The sequence below is a fragment of the Taudactylus pleione genome, unplaced genomic scaffold (genome assembly GCF_031769625.1).
Source record: "Taudactylus pleione unplaced genomic scaffold, aTauple2 ptg000201l, whole genome shotgun sequence".
Taxonomy (NCBI): Eukaryota; Metazoa; Chordata; class Amphibia; order Anura; family Myobatrachidae; genus Taudactylus; species Taudactylus pleione.
This window is the reverse complement of record NW_028284603.1, coordinates 31,266,476-31,287,754: the sequence shown is the minus strand read 5'-3', so window position 1 is coordinate 31,287,754 and position 21,279 is coordinate 31,266,476. Positions and strand designations below refer to the sequence as shown.

At 42.2% G+C, this 21,279-nt stretch overlaps 1 protein-coding gene across 1 annotated transcript in view; it reads left to right on the top strand.

Moving 5' to 3' along the window:
* The window catches only part of LOC148518286 (protocadherin Fat 4-like), a 101,824-nt gene that overhangs the window by 24,385 nt on the left and 56,160 nt on the right, over nt 1-21,279 (top strand). The window contains exons 10-20 of the mRNA XM_088477444.1: nt 44-181; nt 1,231-1,447; nt 3,938-4,099; nt 5,888-6,039; nt 6,151-6,319; nt 9,940-10,148; nt 12,449-12,625; nt 14,458-14,677; nt 16,683-16,816; nt 19,276-19,419; nt 20,058-20,296. Of these exons, the coding sequence (XP_088333570.1) occupies nt 44-181; nt 1,231-1,447; nt 3,938-4,099; nt 5,888-6,039; nt 6,151-6,319; nt 9,940-10,148; nt 12,449-12,625; nt 14,458-14,677; nt 16,683-16,816; nt 19,276-19,419; nt 20,058-20,296 (1,961 nt within the window). The remainder of the gene's footprint in view (nt 1-43; nt 182-1,230; nt 1,448-3,937; nt 4,100-5,887; nt 6,040-6,150; nt 6,320-9,939; nt 10,149-12,448; nt 12,626-14,457; nt 14,678-16,682; nt 16,817-19,275; nt 19,420-20,057; nt 20,297-21,279) is intronic.

Sequence of the window (21,279 nt, the reverse complement as noted above, 5' to 3'; positions counted from 1 at the left end):
ATAATCATAGCCTGACTTGTGAATACATTATGTGTCTTTGCAGGCCAAAGATTCTGGAATTCCACCATTGTTGTCCTCGATAATGATCCACGTTTCTGTCCAGGATGTTGATGATAATCCTCCAATCTTCATAACAACTCTATATAACATCACAGTAAAAGAGAATGAACCTCCACATGTGGTATTTATATTCAATAAATGTACAAAACATTTCACAGAATTAGTACTCTTTACATGTCACAGACAATACAATCTTTTCCCCACTCCTAGCTAGTGATCAAGTATCAGAGCCGGTATTTATTATCAGGTAGAGATAATAAATAAAATGAATGAAACCAGTAACTGAGGTTGGGAAATCATAGAGAAGCTGAACATGAGCAACACAAGTTACAGTACATGAGGAGGGGATGAATAGAGCAGGGAAGTGCCATTATATCCTGCTCATTGGAAGGAAAGCAAGACAACAGAATATTCTCTGTAAAGTAGTACAGTCAGTGGATGGAAATAGTCTTAGCTAGGGTGCCAAAGGTAGGGTGTCTAAAGGCTTAAACAACAATTTGGATATTATATAATAGTGTTTTCCCAAACTCTGGACTCCAAATCCTCTAACAGTCCTAGCTTTAAGGCTCTCTATGAGGCACAGGAGACTTACAGTAATTGGTGCCACATTCATTTTGATTTAACCATCTGTGCTCAAGTATGGATGTCCTTAAAACCTGACCTGCAAGAGGGCTTTGAAGGCCGAGTTTGAATAACATGAAATTAGAGAAAGTATTTACATGCCACAATATTTATAACTTGTAAAAGGGACACAATATATACCAGGTCACCTCAGTCTGCCCTGTCTTTGCCCCACCTCTGCTCTGTCCAGCCCCACCCCTGTCTATTCGCTGCTCTGTTGCTTTGAACCCTCCATCACCACCCCACCTTATCCTCATCCCAACTTCCGCTTCGTCTCACCCCCCCTTCCATCCACGTTTGCCCCCCATCCATCCCGCTCCCATATTTACCCCGTTTCCACTGACCAGTTAGATCTTTTCTTTAGGCAAGTTCTACCCCATCTCCTTAGCAGTGAGAGCCTATATCTATATACAGTAATGGCAACACAAAGTACTTTTTTGGAGATTAGTTCCCTTTATATAAAATATCCCCTATCTCTACATTGTTTATTGTACATATCACATTAATGAATGATTTCTAAAATGTTGGTTTGATTGTTGTTTTATTCAGATATTGAGTATTTCTGCAGTGGATAAGGACATCGGAAACAACGCTATTATTTCATACTCCTTCACAACCGTTTCTCACTTGTTTTACATTGGAGAAATGTCTGGCAATATCTCCAACCTGGAACCCTTAGACTTTGAGACAAGCGCTCAGCATGAGATGACGGTGATTGCCTACAGCCCGAGTGACCCTCAGAGACAGAGCACGGCCACAGTCACTGGTAACAGAACCTTTACTTACAGATACAGCTTGCTGCCAAAGCTGTTGCTTGACGAGTGTGACTGTTTTTATTACGCTAATTTAGGAATATCATCTATATTGTCATTATGAGACATTTAGAAGATGTGTTCGGTGTGTGCAGAGCCAGGTTCATCATAGAAAAAAAAAATCACAATCTGAAACTTTGGGATGTGTATCCCCAGGGGTAACTTGTAATTGCAAATCCTTTATGTATTATGCATAATACAGTATATATCTGGCCTTCAAGCATTTTCATTTATAGATTTTACACTGAAGATTTACTATAAATTGTTTAGTTGATATCTGATCTCAATGATGAATTACTACCGAGGAGTTGTGACATCAGCACTCCAATATGATATAGAATAAACTACTGCAGAAGAGGATTTATAGTAAGCTCCAATGCTAAATCTGCAAATTTTAGGCACAGTAGGTTGGCATTAAGTAGAAGAATATGGGACCTCATTCAGAGTCGGTCGTTGCGGCCACACGGTCGTACGCCACCGATGTTCGCTATACTGCGCATGCGTAAAGTTCGCAATGCGCGTGCGCAAACTAGCCGCTACGATCAGAAATTTCTCTCTCCTTGAACACAGCCAGGTCGGTAGTTTGAGTGACATATTGAGGCGTTTGTGGGTGGTAACAGGGGAAGGTGCTTATAAACGGGGGAGTGGAGATCCGAACGCAGGCGTGCGAACGGCATTTTATGGGAGTGCATACGGTTTATGGGAGTGCATAATTAACAAAGTAGCATCATGGCACATGTGACGGGAGGTTTTTACACTGACATGATCGTAGAGCTTAAGAGAGGGTATGGTCAACCTTAAGCTCTACGACCAGTTCCGATGGTCTCGATTAATCCTTATATGCCCGGAGATGACGTGTAATGCGTACGAGAAGGGGGCGTATTTTTTTGTACTCCGGCCGCTTCCTCCCCTTGGTCGGCCAGCTACCGATCCGAACTTAGGGACGCAACTTGCGAGGGAATCATTTGCATATCTGGCCCCTTTTCCCGTACGACCGAGCGGCCGCTTCGACCGACTCTGAATGAGGTCCATAGTACCACAAAGCAACATAGGATGGCATAAAGTATAAGGATATAGCATATGTTATAATGGGTATGGTCATGTTGCATATTCCTACTTCCTGGATAATGTACTGTATGTAGTGGCATAGCCAGTGGGAGCGACAGCTCCTCCTACTGAAGAAATGTTAAAAATGGCGTCTATAAGGGTACAGGCAGTGCTGGATTGCAATGCTGCATACACTGTATGGCAGTTACTGGGTTGCTTTGTTTACTGTATGGCAACCAGTAGAGGATGTATTTACAGTATGGCGCTTACTGGTATGCTCTGTTTACTGGATAGTGATCACTGGAATGCTCTGCTTACTGGCTAGTGATTACTAGAATGCTCTACTTACTGGCTAGTGATCACTGATATGCTCTGCTTACTGGCTAGTGATCACTGGAATGCTCTGCTTATTGGCTAGTGATCACTGGAATGCTCTGCTTACTGGCTAGTGATCACTGGAATGCTCTGCTTACTGGCTAGTGATCAATGGAATGCTCTGCTCAGAGCCGTAACTAGACTTTTTGGTACCCTGTGCCAAAGAGAGCATTGCCCCCCCCCCCCCCTCCATTTTTTAAATAGGGTCATAAGATAGAGCACCTGACAAAGGGGCCATGGCTTCATGGGAAAGGGCCAGGGAAGAGATAGGGGAGGCCAGGAGATGCTTGGGATATAAGAGGAAGCTACAAGTGATAATGAAAATAAACAGGAAAATTGACAGGCCCAAACAGCGCCCCCTGCCCTGCGGTGCCATGGCACTGGTCACACTACCCTAGCTACGGCCCTGGCTCTGCTTACTGGCTAGTGATCACTGGTATGCTATGTTTACAGGCTAGTGATCACTGGTAAGCTCTGCTTACAGGCTAGTGATCACTGGCATGCTCTGCTTACAAGCTAGTGATCACTGGAATGCTCTGCTTACTGGCTAGTGATCACTGGTATGCTATGTTTACAGGCTAATGATCACTGGAATGCTCTGCTTACTGGCTAGTGATCACTGGAATGCTCTGCTTACTGGCTAGTGATCACTGGTATGCAATGTTTACAGGCTAGTGATCACTGGTATGCTATGTTTACAGGCTAGTGATCACTGGTATGCTATGTTTACAGGCTAGTGATCACTGGTATGCTATGTTTATAGGCTAGTGATCACTGGAATGCTCTGCTTACTGGGTAGTGATCACTGAGCTCTGGCTGTGTTGTTTCTGTAGTGCGTGTCTGTGTAGGGGGTATTAATAATGTATTTAGATGTTGATCTTTACATTTTAAAACAAATATTTTTCCATCTTTGCTCCCCTATTTGTATGCCCTACTGTGGCTTACAGTATAACAATAATTCAATACAAATGTACTATGATGGTCTGGTATATCTAGCTATCATTATTGTGTCTCTTCCCCAGTGCACGTAGAAGATGTGAATGAAGAGGGACCCACAGTGGAGTATCCAGTATACCATACAGTAATATGGGATGGTCGATACACCCCAGGAAGTATCATTCTTGATATCAATGCAACAAAAGGAAATGAAGCCGTGGATGAAGGAATCCATTATTCTATTTCAGGTACATTTCAGGGTGGGTTAATGTCATACTTGCTGACAATCAGCTCCAGCCTTCCGGGAGGGAGCTGATTGTCGGCTAATAGCGGGGGGCAGGGCCGGCCATTGGGGACGGAGCCGGGGGGCGGGGCGGCCATTTTGGGTCACACTGGGGGCGGAGCCGCATGTTCGCGTCATCGTGACTACGCCCCCTCTTCAAAATGCCATGATTTTCGGCTTTGTGAAGCAGGGGGCGGGGCCACGATGACGCGATTCTGCGCGAATCGCGTCACTGGGCCCCCCCGCTGCGGGGATTTCTGTTTTTTTCAGGGGGGAGGTGGGGAGGGTGTGAGACTTCCGGGAGGCTTACCTGGCACCCGAAAATCGGGAGGCTCCCAGCCAAATCGGGAGGGTAGGCAAGCCTGGTTAATGTACAGTAACCTGTCTGGTACAGTACTTGCCATAGCACATGGAAGCATTACATTATACATGCTTAGTTCTACAGAGGAATATTGTTTTGTCACTTTTATAGGAGTATTCAATATGGAGCGAAAAGTCCTTTTTTGCGATATTTCGCAAAAAATTACGTCATTTTCGCTGGTTTTGGTTTTACACTGTATTCAATTTCAAAGACTTTTCGCAGGATCGAAAAGTCTTTGAAAAAAAATGGGGACAACTTTTCACCACTGAATAGGTGGCGAAAAAAGTGCAGAATTGGGGTTTAGGGGTGCAGGCTTAAAAAAAATAGCCTGCACCCCTGGGAATGACATTTTAAAAATAACTGTGTCAAAAAAAGTTTTAAAAAAAAAATAGGGACACCCCAAAAAATGTATTTAAAAATTGGGGTTAAAAAAAAAATTGGGAAAAAAGTGTTTAAAAATAGGGAAATAGGTTCAGGGCTATTCTGTAAGTATGCGGCAGGTGTATTCTAGAATAGGCTATTAGTGGCAGGTGCATAGTTGTAGATTTTTTAAAAACTTACTTTAGGGACATAAAAATATGCTAGTACCCATTTTCATGTACCCCAAATTTGATGGGACCACTTAAAAAAACGAAAAAAAAAAAGTGCTCTTCTGCAACACTTCTTCAATGTCGGGAAAAAACACCTTCTGCGGCTATTTAAATCCCCGACTTTCATTTGCAGGCTAAAACAGGGGTACCCATAGTGATCCCCCATGTTTTTACAACTTTAGGGGGGTCCTACAATTTATTCAAGGAAAAATTCATTTTTTTACGCAGATCCCACTTCGCACCTTCCCGTTTTCGTAGGTTTCATATTGAATACGGGGATAAAGCGGGCGCGTGCCCGATACTTTATCCCAGGAAAATCTCCGATGTGGAGCGAAAAGTCCAGCACGGACTTTTTGCTCCCATATTGAATACACCTCTTTGAGGGGTATTCAATATGAAACGTAAACTTCGCTGTCAAAGTTTACGTTTCATATCGGAGATTTTTCTGGGTACAAAGTTTCTGGGAGATTTTTCTGGGTGAAAAGTTATCTCCGTTTTTTTTCAAAGACTTTTCGAACCTGCAAAAAGTCTTTGAAATTGAATATAGTATAAAACTAAAACCTGCGATGACGTCATAGGTGCGATATTAACGCAAAAACTGAGTTTTCGCTCTATATTGAATTCCCCTATATGTGTTTGAAATGCAAATCTATATCTATGCAGAATATTGGAATTTACATGATAAGGTTAATTTAAGATTTTGATTTATTCTATACTAGTGAACATAAATGACTGACGCAAAAGCAAATATCTGTGGTGTTTATGTCAGACTTTTTGTTCAGCCACAAATTTCTTGTGTCAGGTCCTAACAGCGAGGAACTATTTGCCATAGCTAATGCAACCGGCCACATCTTCTTAACAAAAGATCTTCCTGTGCATCACTCCCCGCTGCACTATGTCCTGACAGTCAATTGCACTGACAACGGGGTTCCTCCTCAATCTACCTCCGTTAAGGTACAGTTCATTATGTTATTGGTTTGTTTTCTTCCTTCTTTATCCTTCATCCATTATTAATGCAGAGTTCAGAAATTACCTCTCTTATTTATTTGTTTTTATCATTCAAAGGTGTTTGTGACGATATCACCGAGCAACATTAGCCGGCCAGTATTCTCAGCTGATTATTATAGCCCGGAACCATTGGATGACTGGGCTGTGCCACATACTTACCTAACGCAGATCAAAGCCTTTTACTTGCCCTCTTCCCTTGTATACAGCATAAGTAATGAGGATGAAGGTAGGAATAATCATTGTCGAAGCCAGTACTACTACTAGTTTACTTTATTGTTAGCAAAATTTGAGTACAGGTAAAATAATTTAACAGCACCAAAGTGCAACACATATAAGAATCAGCCAATGGGGCAAACAAGGATAATATAATTGCTTCAATGACAAATTATATAATCTAGGACAATTAATAAAAAACAGGTAATTTAAAACAACCTTTTGTTCTTTAAGGGCTCTATTCATTTTCACTTCATTTCTACAAAAGCAGGATAAAATTAATATTTTCATCTGCTTTTGTAGAAATTAAGTGTCTGTGCCATTCATCAAGAAGGTAAAGCAGGAGATATCACAGATTTCTGTCCCGCAATGGCCCGCTGTCCCCATACACTAGTATCACAGATATCTCCTGCTAACCTTTCTCTCCCGCAATGGCCCGCTGTCCCCATACACTAGTATCACAGATATATCCTGCTAACCTTTCTCTCCCGCAATGGCCCGCTGTCCCCATACACTAGTATCACAGATATCTCCTGCTAACCTTTCTCTCCCGCAATGGCCCGCTGTCCCCATACACTAGTATCACAGATATCTTCTGCTAACCTCCCGCTATGGCCCGCTGTCCCCATACACTAGTATCACAGATATATCCTGCTAACCTCCCACAATGGTCCGCTGTCCCCATACACTAGTATCACAGATATCTCCTGCTAACCTTTCTTTCCCACAATGGCCCGCTGTCCCCATACACTAGTATCACAGATATCTCCTTCTAACCTTTCTCTCCCACAATGGCCCGCTTTCCCCATACACTAGTATGACAGATATCTCCTGCTAACCTTTCTATCCCGGAATGGCCCGCTGTCCCCATACACTAGTATCACAGATATCTCCTGCTAACCTTTCTATCCCGGAATAGCCCGCTGTCCCCTTACACTAGTATCACAGATATCTCCTGCTAACTGCTAACCTTTCTCTCCCGCAATGGCCCGCTGTCCCCATACACTAGTAAGCGAACAGGAATTCATCAAGCTACAAAAATACAATATCTTAGGAGCTTTACTGCAGGAGCATTCGCCCTCTTTAGATGGCGAATGCCATCGCAATCCGGGTTGCGAAGAAGGATCCTTTAGAATCCCTCAGGCCCTGTCCGGCTCCTTCCGCAGGTTGCCGGGGCTTTTGTGCGTCTGCGTGAACTCTAGGTCACACAGGTGCAGTAGTTTCACTGCTCCGAAAGGAGCAGTGAAAAGATTCAGGGAGACAGATGATTTTCAGATCAGCTGTCTCCACGCCAGAGCTTCTGTGATCCAATTGCTGCATCTAAAGAAGCAGCATCGGATCTTCTGCATGAACATTACACCAGTGGCGTCTCTCCCTGCAGTGACACCAGGTGCGAGGAGGGCTGCAGTGCGAGCGGCGACATCACGTGCCGATAAAAAGGGGGCGTGACCTTGTGGTTAGGGGGCATGGACTCATGGGTAGGGCCTTGCGACCTAAACCCCAGTTGTAATCACTCCAGGGGTGTCCCGGATGTGCAGACTGCCCCCGGGGACCACTCAGTGTGCAGTGCCTCAGTGACACCCGGGTGCGTCCCGCACCCCCTTTGTGATGCCACTGCATCAGACATCTGAGTAACCTTCAGGTGGACACTGAAGCTGCATCCAAGGATGCAGTCAGTGGCTTTGGCATGCCCAGGAAAAAGGGCAGACACCCCACCATTTTCTAGAACTTCCCCGTCATTGCCCCCTTTTGGCTTTTGAGGCATTGCCACCAAGCACCAACGTCACAGGACCAAATATGCACATGTGCAGATAATTAAACATTGGAGATTTGTGGAAATATCAGGTTTACGTAAATCTGTGAATCAGGCTCTTAATCGCTTGTTATCCCCGGGGATGCTGTGCCCTATTTTTTATATTCCTCATTTAAGTTTTGTAAACTTACCAACAAAACAAAGTATAAGCTGCAATATAGGTAACGCATTTATAAAAATGAAAACAAAAGAGAAAAAAACAAAACATCTCCTTTGCCACGTCCTAGCAGCCCAGATAAATAAAGAAAACAATGATTTGTAGAACCCAAATTATCATCTATTTACATATCTTGAAAAAATTAAATTAAATTTCTGAAACTTAGTCAAGCATCTTATTTTAAAGCACAGAACATATGAAAGTAGTTTGGGGTATTAATTATATATGTAATTAAATAATTACCTAGTTAAAGTAAAATTTTGTAAAACAGTTAGTAGAGGCATGTGCCCCATAAACTCATTTACATTGAATAAGCAAAGTCCGCACGGTGGGGCTGAATCTCAGTGGGACCCAATGTCTATATTCACTCTAATAGTCAACGTTCTTCAACTGCGCATGCATCTAAGTCACTAAAAAGTCGCACAACGCATATGTCCCACGGTGTGAGCTGTACAGAGACGTAATAAAGTGAATATTTACCTTTTTTCAGCGCTGTGTAGACTCCCAAATCAAAACACTGTAAAAAATAAATAGATAAAAAAGGGCATAACACCCTAAAACAATTTAAACACTATAGTGTCCAGAACTGGAGAAAGGTAATTCGTTTTTCTTTGTGATTAACTCAGAAAAAAAGTTTTCAAGTAGATAGATCACCACACATCTCTGAAGCAGGTTAAATACCCTTACTTGGGGCATGAACATATTTTTAGAATCCTCCTTCTTTATTCTCAAAGGACAAATTTCACATGGACGCCATAAAAGGAGAGAGTAGGAAAATATATAGTGCAACACTATTTGATTAATGTACAATTCCCCACTTACATATAAAATGCAAATGAAGGTATAAAATCATATCATATGACTGGTTGGATCTCCTACCAAAATGAAGGAATTTCAGGGAGCATCAACATAATGAAAGAACCAGATGGAAATAATATATAATAATAATATAAATAGCATCCAAATCCGGATACCCCCCACAGTTAATTAAGCACTTACAAGTGCCACCGGGGACCAAACAGAGGGGAAACACGTTTCACACTGCAGCAGTATGCAGCGGCGGGGTGGAGGGAGCCGGCCAGGATGGAGTGCCGAAGAGGGAGGGAGGTGGGGGGGAGTCCCGCTACAGTCCCACTGCTTCACAAGCTGCTGTGTAATGTGTAAATTGCACATTATAAAGCCAATCGGGAGCTGTATGACATCTGAGGATAGCGTACAGTAACACTATCAAATTCCGAAAATACATAATTGTCAGAATTTGATGAATGGCATAATTTCTACATCCCCATACAAAAGTATGGGGAGTGTAGAAATTAATGCAGCAGGACTGTAACCAAGAGATATCAGTGATAGCTCCTGCATTACTAGTTTAATGAATGGCTCCAATAAAAGTAGGGAACTGTTTGAAAAATACCTTAATTAAGATATGATGAATAAAGTTAGCATATTTATATATAGCCTGTAGATTGCTATCTGTTTTGTACTCACTGTTATATTTCTTGAATGTTACAACAAAGATTGTTTCTACTCATGATTCTAAAATAACACAAATGAAGTTGGAGAAATCTATGACAGGGGTGCGTTATAGTAACACTTGGATTCTGAGGTGTTTTATTATTATGTCATACTGCATATAATGTTCTTGTCCTTGAATTATTTATAGATGACTTTATTATGGATCCAGTGACAGGAATAATGAGAACTAAGAATACGCTAAATATTGATGATTTTCCAAGTAATATAACAGTGAAGGCGACAGATTCACAAAAGCCCTCTATATACAGTGAGGCCATCGTACATGTGACTGTCATCAGTGGCAATCAATATGCTCCTGTTTTCCCAAACCCATTTGTGAATGTGACAGTGAAAGAGGTAAGATAATGTAGATAAATGGACAATAACAATATATAAATATTAAGGTATTTTGTAATCATCATACAAGGGTGGCCCATAGTAAATGTTGTAACAGGAGACCATTATTATGGCAATAATAGTGATTATTATTATTAGATTTTATTTATCTGTCACCACAAGGTATCATTAGTGCTGTACAAGGGTTAAACTACCCAATTATACATCAACGCATAGGATGACATATAATAACTATTAGCACAAGTATATAGGGTGGAGTCAGGGGCGTATTTATATTGGGTGCAGGGGGGGCCCGCACCGCACACCCTGCACTCATAAAACTTACCTCTCAGGAGTACCACGTCGGCCCCGGTTTCAGCGCCTGTAAAAAAAAAACGGCTGGAAAATGGCCGCGGCGGCAATGTTCCTGTAGTTTGCGCAGTACAGGGAAAATGGCCGTCGTGGCCATTTTTCCAGTGACCTGCGCATGCGCCATAGAATTCGGGCACTCTAGTGCCCAGAGTCTATAAGTGCGGTGCTGGGTGTGCACTGCTCAGTGCGCAGCTGGACGGAGAGGAGTGGGCCCATGACGGAGACTGCACATGGGTCCCCTCCTTTCTAGAAACACCCCTGGGTGGAGGCTATGGAGGTGCGACCTGGAGGTGGTGGTAAGCAGAGCAGGCAATGGTAAGTCATGCAGCAGGGGCGGGAGATGGGAAATATAAGGGAGTGGGAGGAGTATGAAGCTGTACTCAGGGAGAGAGTCACTGGTGGGCAGAGCCATAACTAGACATTTTGGTGCCCTGTGCCATAAAGAGTATTGGTGCCCCCCCCCCCCCCCGCCATTTTTTAAATAGGAACATAATATAGTGCACCTGAAGAAGGGCCATGGCCTCATGGGGAAGGGCCAGGGAAGAGACAGGGGAGGACAGGAGATGCTGGGGATAAAATAAGAGGAAGCTACAAGTGAGAGTGATAATAAACAGGAAAATTGACAGGTCCAAACAGCGCCCCCTGCCCTGCGGTGCCCTGTGCCATGGCACTGGTCACACTACCCTAGTTACGGCCCTGCTGGTGGGGGATTGGAAAGGGGAAAATAAGGGTACATTGGTGGCAGGGATGGTGCTGGGAGGTGAAGTGTCGACTGCCTAATGGGGAGGGATGTAACCAGGAATAAAAACTGGGATAGAGAATCGGTGCATGTTCAGAGTGGTAGGGGTAAAGAAGTCATGAAGAGGGGTGATAGGCTTTTATGAAAAGGTTAGGCTTAAGTGCTTGTTTTAAGATGTGGACTCTAGAAGAGAGTCTGGGAAGGGATGGTGTGAGTTCCAGAGCAGAAAGGCAGCTGGGGTGGAATCTTAAAGTCCGTGCACGCTAGACGATATTTTGCACGATTCACCTGATTTCGATGAATTGGAAAGACAGATCGTGCAAAATATGTGCAAATCATGAGTGTCCACTCATGATAACGATGCCGATGCGTGTACCTGCAGTCTCTTCTGTTTGGCTGTTTAGAAACTCAACTTGCTGAACAGTCCTGTGTCCCCCCCCCATCTATTAAAACAACTTATCGTCGGTGTATCGAATTTTGTCACTGCTCTGCACATCTTCTGTCATGATGTTGCCCATGCTGTAAGATTTAACAGAGTGGAAAGAGTGGAGAAGTGGACCAGTGTAGGAGTTGCCCATAGCAACCAATCAGCTATGAGGCAGTATTTATCAAGTACATTCTATAAAATGATAGGTACAACAAACTAATTGGTTGCTATGGTCCACTCTTTCACTGCTTGCCTAATCAGCCCCATAATCTTGTTGGGGATTGTTTTCACTAAAGCAGAATCCCACACTTGTGGTCTAACTGCTATAGAACAAGCCCAGGTGGTCTAGTGCTTGAATGTAACACATTATAGATGATCTGATTAAAGCTGGGTACATACCTTTGTGATCACTCTTTCACTGCAATGTTTTGATCAACTTCACTCCCGGGGCAGGATGTACTAAAGGTTAAAAAAAAAAACCTGTAAAACCCCCGAAAATGCAGTTTTCGGGGGTTTTACTGCATTCCCCGAATGTACTAAGCACCTGGTTTCCCAAACTCCGCTATTACAGCCCGGTAGTAAGGATATCCATGCTTGAGCACAGGTGCCTTAGGGCCTGATTCAGACTTGTGAAACGCTGCCTTAGATGTAGTTTAAATAGCCTTCTTTTTAGGCTTGAAACACGGTAAAACTAAACTAGTGTAGTTTCTCTTGTTCAGTGATCCTTATATCCATTTAATGAGTCCTTTTGAATTCATACAGAATGTTGATTATATATTTTAGGAGCAGAGCATCCCTACATTCATTGCCCAGGTGCGTGCCACGGATACTGATACAGGCAGAAACGGAGACCTTACATATAGTATTCTGAATGATCAGCCCTTCGCTATAAATGCCAAAGATGGAAAAATTTTTGCAACTAGCATCTTTGATTTTGAAACTGGACCTAATGAATTCCAGGTCAGAGTAATCCAATAGATATTCTGAATGACTGCAATGCACGTTTTATGGGGCAATATACTGCATTTTGTTGTTAGTATCTCCTTATATTTTCCGAAGTAACAGGCTGTATATTAAATTAATGTGTATTCATTATTGTGTGTGTGTATATGTGTTTTAGCGTTGAAGTGATTTGTTTTTCTTTTAAGTGTGCACATAGGGCCTGATTCAGCTTGTATCGCAGTTGCTAATACGCACGCAATCGGCCAATTGTTGCGTTCTCGGCATGCGTATACATCACAGTGCACGAGCCGGCCACTGTGATCGGGACTGCGATCGCAACGACTATGCAGACCCATCGCAATGTGATTGACAGGAAGTGCCGTTTGTAGGTGGTGCCGGGGGGGGGGTGGTTGGCGTAACGCAGGCGTGCCAGGGCGTTTAAACACGGTGCAGGGGCGTGCATAAATTATCCACTGTGATGTCCTACGCAGCCTGAGGATTGATAGCGTTCGCTGAAGTTAGCAATTTCTGAGTAAGGTCAGAGCTTGTGCAAGTGTGTGTGAGGCTGTGATGGTACTCGATTGTACCGATGTTTTCATAGTCTGCTAAACATTACGGAAGTGTGTAAGGTAAAGTGGGCGTCCTTATGTTGTGCTGCGGCGGCATAGCGATTGCAAAGGATTAGCATACTATCGCAGCGAGACTGCACGCGTAATCGCAGTTGTGATCCGTAATGAATCAGGCCCATAGTCAGTACTTTAGGATATGTCCAAATGCCAAGTTCTTTTTAAAGAGACAGCTGAGAAGTTAAACATAATCTATATAATTAGGCTGTCACCCAAGTTCTAAAATTGTATCTTTAATTGTAACCTCTGGAAGCAATGATTATGTTTGATCACCTAAAACCACAGGAAACGCAGTGCTTGGGGTTAGTCAACCTGAACCTTACTGAAAAAGCTTTTATGTTTTAATGTAATCTCTACCCATATCCTGCAATCAGTTCATCTCTAATTATAACATATATATGCTTAAGCTTCTTGCATATAAAAAGTCACCCATAACTGTACAGAGATGCCTAGATGTGATGGGCTGGCCTGGTATAAAGTTATAGGGCCCGGGCCTAATTGGGGTCCATTCTGGCTAGAGACGTATAACCACACCCCATCAATGTGCAAGGCATGGCTAGTATGGACCTACTGTATGCTTGGCCAAAACATTCATCTCTTGGCGGCCCTCTATGCGGTGACTACCTCAGTAACATTAATCATGTATTGGAATCAGAGGTATACTAAGGGGGAGATGTATCAAGCCTGGGAGAGAGATAAAGTACAAACCAAACAGCTTCTGTCATTTTTCAAACACAGCCTATAAAATGGCAGGTAGAAGCTGATTGGTTGGTACTTTATCTATCTCCACTTTATCTCTCTCCAAGGCATGATACATCTCCCCTTATGATGCTGTAGGCTGGATGTTCCCAAATGCGTTCCTCAAAGCTCCCAGAACAGTTCAGGTGTTAGAGTTATCCATGGTTGAGCACAGGTGTCTTAATTAGTACTTCAGTCAATATGCTTTAACCACCTGTGCTCAACCATGGATATCTCTAAAACCTGAACTGTTGGGGAGCCTTAAGGACTACGTTTGGGAACCTCTATTGTAGCCAAATTATTGTGCAATAGTTATACAATTATTTGGGATGACAGAGCAATGACATTTACATTGAGTATCTATCAATTATAAGCAGTGAAATTATGGCTAGATCATTAGTTACACAATGTAACCCTGGCTATTTCACAGATGAAGCCTACTATGTACAATAGATGGTCTAAATGTAATATGTTTTATATCAATAGATTTTCATTCTGGCTGAAGATAATGGAATACCGCAGAAAAAACAAGGCTACTGTACCCTCGTTGTCCATGTACTGGATATAAATGACTGTAAACCAGTGTTTGCACCATTAGATTATATCACTGTTGAAGAAAATGTACCGGTTGGAACGTCAATTGGCCAAGTCACAGCAACTGATGAGGATAGTGGAGATAATGCTTTCATAGTCTACAGTCTGTTTGGTAATATAAACGGTTTATACAATATTTAATATATTATTTTTTTATTATTACATGGGCCCTACCCACTGTTGTACTAGTGTTTCTTGATTCTATTATAAGCATTGGAATGGGTGTGGGAATAGCAGCTGTAGGGCCTGATTGAGAGGTGGATGCCAACATGCACGCAGTTTACTAGTGTTTTGTGTATTGCACATTGATCCGTGCGCTCAACTCAATTGTCTGCGCACAGAGACGCAGCACAGACCCAGAGTCTGAGAATTACAGTGGGCAGTCCTGGGAAGTGACGGGTGTGTGGCAAAACCGACATGGGCATGTCACATGCGTGTCGCTGAAAGCAGCTGCGTTCAATACATGCACAGCTGCTCACACAGGAGGCCATACTCAGATGGAGGGGCTGTACCTGCCATAGGGCTGGTGCAAGCTTGGATGGTGCGAAACGTGTATGCACACTGACAGAAATGCATGTGGGCTTCTCAGTTGTTTAAAAATCACATGCGGCATTAGCATAAAGACACAGACGAGACTGCGGCAAAAGACGCCTCTGCCTCCATCAATCTAGTGGCCCCACAAGCACTTGTGTGTTACAGCACCATTATTATGGACATTATCCATCACATTTACTTGTAGCGCACTCCCCTGACCTCCTGATCACAAGTACAAGCTTTTCCCCTCTGCTAGCCACTCATCTTTATGCGCTACATTCTGGAACCTGGGGTGGTATTCAGATAGTTTTGCACTTGCGATAAAGTTTCGCCTGCCGGACTTTTCGTCTACATCGTGTCTTTTGGCCGCTGAAACTTATCGTACACGTCCCCACTATTCGCGATATTCAATTCCAAAAGACGTGAAAATGGCGACACGCAAAGTCAGAATAGACGGAAAGTGGTGTCAGAATCGGGGAAATCAGCCTGAATCCCCCAAAAAGATTCTGAAACATTGGAGATCAATGTAGTAGTGCCCGATTAACCCTAATAAAACTGTTTGGGATACTTAAGTTGGTACATTTGCCACTAATTAGCATCTTTGCACAAGTGGTGAAGAATGGCATAAAGCAGAATTTTTTTGAGAAAATAAGTAGTCCTGGCAAATTTGGGGTACCTGAAAATGGGTGCAAGCATCTTTTAATGTCTCTAAAGTGAAGTTTTTTTTTGTAATTCCTCATAAAAACACCTGCAACCACAAAAAACACTTGGCCCCTTCTTAGAGCACCCTAGAACCTTATTTTGCTAGCTTTTGAATTTGTCCCCCCACTTTGGACTTTTTTGCCCCCAAAATGAAAGTACTTTTTTGCGGTGTTCTTAAGTTTTTTTTAGGAATTTTTTTGATGCAGTTATCCTTTGGGGGGCTGAGTGGTTTCCCCACCTTTGCACCCCAAAATAAAAAACGCACTTCTTTTCTCCTGCTATTCCGAGGTGAATCTTTTTCGCCTATTACATTGTATTGACTTTCCGCGTACGCGAAAAAGTATTTGGAATTGAATACGGAGATAAGTTTCCGACTGGCGAAAAGTCGAATTGGCGATATTTTTTAGCGGATCTCCGCTTTTCGCTTCTAATTGAATACGGCCCCTGGACTAATTAGATATCTTGGACAATTGTTCAGTCCAATGATTATAAAACAAGTATCAGACGATATTCCCATTTCTCACAAAGCTCAAATGCTTATTCCCATCTGTCCACTCGTTAATGTGCTATACAAATCGTACAATGTGGAACTAACTATTTCTATGTGGTATCTGTACAATATATTGTATTGGTCAAAGTGCAGGGCATGAAAAGTGCCTTCTAATAGCATCACTATAATGGCTCTAACGCTAAAGCAAGATTTAATATGTAAATGAGCCATAAAAGGGATCTAAATAAAACACTACAGTGCAAGATTTTTATAGTACTGTATTGTAACAGAGCTCTCAGTCACTACGTAACACATTTGTATCCATGATGTGTGTGTACTACATGCTTCTATTTTGTGGTGACTCATGATTTATTTCTTTGTTTGAGGGTAGATGAAGATGAACAGTTTGAAATAGATGAACTGCTTGGGAACATTTTCATAAAAAATCCTCTTGACTATGAAACCAAAAACAGCTCATTACTAACTATTACAGCTACTAACAACAAGACGGCTCCTTTTTATGAGGTAAGAGGTTGCATGAGAGAATATTAAGTGTCTTAGCTGGGTGAGCTAGTTTTATTATTGTGACGTTATGTGGTGATTGGTTCTGATATATTACTGGAAGTGCAGCTGATAACATACATTTGCACATTTGTGATAATGGAAAAAATCTGTATGTACAGAGAGAAGAGAGCTTAAACCAATATCATTGCTAAACCTGACCATTCAGGCTGATGTGTGAGATCTGTCACATTTCACTGCACACTGCCTGAATCTTCCACATGTGGCTGTACATGTCTATGTACATGTACAGCCAAATGTGGCAGAAATACAGCCTACTGCAGCCGAGTGGAGCAATCAGATTGGCCAGTATAGGGGCACTATTTTCGCTGTTAGAGACATACGTAGTCGGATGCTATCATCTGGGTTGTCAAGTAATTGGCTGGGTACATTGTACCCCCCAATTTGGGTCTGAGAAAATATACCTTCCACCTCATCTAGCACAATGTATTTGATGGGGTATATTTGCTAAAGTGAGAGTTTTTAGAATTGGAGATGTTGCCCATAGCAACCAATCAGGTTTTAGCTATTATCTTCTAGAAGGTGCTAGCTAAATGTTAAATAGAATCTGATTGGTTGCTATGGGCAACATCTCCACTTCTAAAAACTCTCACTTTAGTAATTATACCCACCCCGATGAGTCATAATGAAATATAGCAAAGAAGTAAATTATTAACAAATACAAATAGTAACAGGCTTAGGGGTCTATGTACTAAGCCTTGGAGAGAGATAAAGTACTAACCAATTAGCTCCTGTCACTTTACAAGCTGTGTTTGAAAAATGACAGGAGCTGATTGGTTGGTACTTTATCTCCATCCACTTATCCACTTAATCTGTGATTACTCTTACACTTCTCATTGCTATAATGTGTCCCTAAGGTGTCACCCTCAAGGTATTTAAACTTGTTACCCAAAAATGTTCACATCTGATTACTATTAACTCTGGCAGAAGGCAGTCCAGATACAGGATTGGTGCACAGGATCACAGACCAATCTAAATGTAATGGCAGGAACGTGAGAACAATATAGCAAAGGCAGCAGGACAGTGAGAGGGCAATAACAACAGTGGTCAGAAACAGGAGGCCTGGAGTCAACATACGGATATCCAGTTTTAGCAACAAAGACTGCCAGGTATAGCTATGATAATCATGCAAAGACTGAAGGGCCAGAAGCTCCTATTTAGGGCTAGATCAATTTGCATCCTCTCATGATGCTGCCACAGAGGGCTCAAATATGGGCAGTTCAGTTGTGTGAAGGAGCCAGAGGAGGCAGGAGCTCTGCTGCTGCAATGCCAAGATAGCAAACTGCCAGGAACCAGCTGCTGTAAATGATTGGCATAGACTGTAGCATGGAGGCCATGACCACATTGCCCCTGTTTGTGAAATTAGGATTGTTAGCAATTCCTTCAAATTGTGAGAACATAAACTGGAAGGAACTGTATAGTGTCATAATCTAATAGTATATTTAATACAAAATCGACAAGTTAAAAATACATCAACTAAGGTTAAAAGAGCTTATCTGGTTACATCAGGAATGGGGAACCTCATGCCCGGGGGCCGTTTAAGGCCCCCGGAATCATTTGGTCTGGCCCTCAGAGCTTTTTTCTGCTAGCCTCATCTGGCTTAAAGGGTGCCTAGAATGGCACCCTGCAGCCAAAATCTATGAAACAGTGCCACCTGGAGCATCCTTAGGATGCTTTAGATGGTTACACAGCTGCCCTTACAGCTCACTGGGGCATCCTCAGGATGCTCTGGGCATTGCTGTAATCACCGGCGATTGTGTCCCCGTCCCGTGTGATGTCACACGGAGGGGGCATGGTCTGCACTGTGCCCGCAAATAATGTTATATATATCAAGATGGCCCTAGGCAGAAAAAAGGTTTCCCACCCCTGGGTTAAATCATAAATCTAATATGCTCTTTCTGGAAGTTCAATTCAGAAGTATTTGAATTCCAGAAGTTCTTGGTTACTGGATTTGGGAGATGCTCTGCCAACATCAGAGATAAAAATTAGAAAAAGCTGAATTCTCCTATAAATAGACCAGACGCGTTTTGTCTCTTAGTATATTTCTTAAGGGGGATAAACACATAATATGCCAGGTTCATGCACAACTTGTCCATCGCTTCCCAATATTAGGTATATTGCTAATAATTGTAGTAGCACTTTTTAAAAATGTAACCTGGGACCCCTCTATTTATTTTTATTTAATTTTTTGGGGGGGGAGGACTGAGAAGCACTTCAATCTCTTCGTGACATAAAAGGATCACTAAAAGCTTTTACTGCTTTTGTTATTAAGCAGATGATCTTCTTTAGAAGAGGTCCTCTATACATTTGCACTGCATATTGGTTTGCCGCTTATAGGTTTGTTTTTGAATATGTTGTGATTTTATTGTTTTTATAATCATCAACTGTTTTATGTTTTTCAGACGAGCACCGAACTCACTATTCACTTAATTGATGATAATGATAATGCTCCACAGTTTACCCAGAGACAATACTTTGCTGAACTAGATATGAACAGTCCGGTGGGGACACTTGTAGGGGTTGTAAATGCAACAGACAGAGATCAGGTATGTAGTAGACACCTATTGCTTAGCTATTCTATGTTAATTTCTGCATTCACCTTTAGTTTCATAATTTGATTATTTAAACATCCTACAAATGCTTACAGTATGACATACCACGTTGCTTCATATTTTTGAAAACATTATTAATGTTAGGGTGCACCCAAGTTCAAATAGAAACCAAAATATCTTATTCAGGATCCTGCAAAGTCCTCTTACTCAAAATACTATTTTACATTTGAAATTGTTACTTTATCTTTTGTATTTCATTATCAATTTATTGAAAGCAGTTAATTAAGTCTTACTCTTTTCTATTCTCAGAAAACGATGGGGTGGGATAAGCGTAGTGAGGCCAAAATGGAGGGTAGCCCAACATTTTCGGGCCCTGCCTCTGACAGCATGCAATTCATGCATCTAGTGGACCTCATCAAGAGGTTTATTAATAGCAAATTCCTTAATGCCATTTTAAAACATAATCTGTTTATATTTTATTTTGTTTTGCAATGATGCTTCTTCCATTTGTGACATAACTATGACAGAACTCAAGGAAAAATATAATTTAAAACCATGTTATAACTTATTACAATATGTAATGTAATATATATTTGCCATTGAACATCCTGTCCCTATACATTTTTTTGCAGGGAGATAATGGTGTGATTGATTACTTCCTGTTGTATAACTCATCTTCTGAAAACTTCCTGCTTGAAAATGAGAGAGAGGGAAGAATAATTACCGGAAGCCACCTGGAACCAGGAGAGATGAACATAAGAGTTTTTGCTAAGGACAGAGGTTCTCCACCACTAAATAACAGTGCTTCAGTTATTGTAAATGTGGTAAAGAAAGACCAATCGTTTCCAGAATTTAGCCCACAGGAAGTAAGGTGAGTTTTCTTTTGGACTACAATTATTGCTATGACATTACAACCCTACAGTTCTTATTGTAGCAGGACTGACCAGGTTAGCTGGGAATGGTCTGAGCGTGTATTGTGAAGATCCAGGGACTGGCGCATTTTTGTCTTGCGTAAATTGAGATTCATAGAGTAGATAAAATTTTTATTTCATTACCAGATTGCCCTTTCCTCCCTTGGTAACAGTTGCTAGCGGCACTGGCATTTGGATTAGGACAAAATACAGAAATAACCGAGACAAATACAAACTGAGTGTACTGTTGTTAAAAGTTCCCTTGCTTGTGATTCTTCCAGATTTAAGTTGTGTGGCCTTGTTATATTAGTGTCAGTCTTCCCAGACACTTACAGAGATAGAGTTGCACTGCTAGCCAGTCACGATGCAGTCACCATGTTGATAGTCATAATGTCGACAGTTATGATGCCAACATTTTTAAAAAGTCGTACGCATAGAAAAAATGGATGCAGATCAAGGGTATCTATAATGGGTGCAGGGTGTGTGGTGCACACGGGCCCCCGGGTCTAGGGGGGCCCACACCGCACACCCTACACCCATAGGTATTTATACTTACCTCTCCGCCGATTCCCGAAGTGCTGCTCCGCAGAGCTGGACCGGCGCTGTAGAGCAGCAAATACTCACTGGGAAAATGGCAGTGCCCATTTTTCCCAGTGATCTGTGCATGCGCAGAAAAGATGTGCCTGGGAAAGTAGGCACGGGCGCCATTTTCCCGGAGACCTGTGCATGCACTGTACATTCTGGAATGAAGCCGCCGTCAGAGAGGAGGAGGTCTAAACGGAGGCTACACATGGGCCCCTTCCTCTCTTAAAATGCCCCTGATGCAGATGCACTACACAATTATTACTGCTCAAAATTTAAATATACATTACAATAGAATATCATATAAGAGGTTTTTAGCTAATATTTGGCCAAAAATATGGGCCTTCCAACGTCTAGGTCA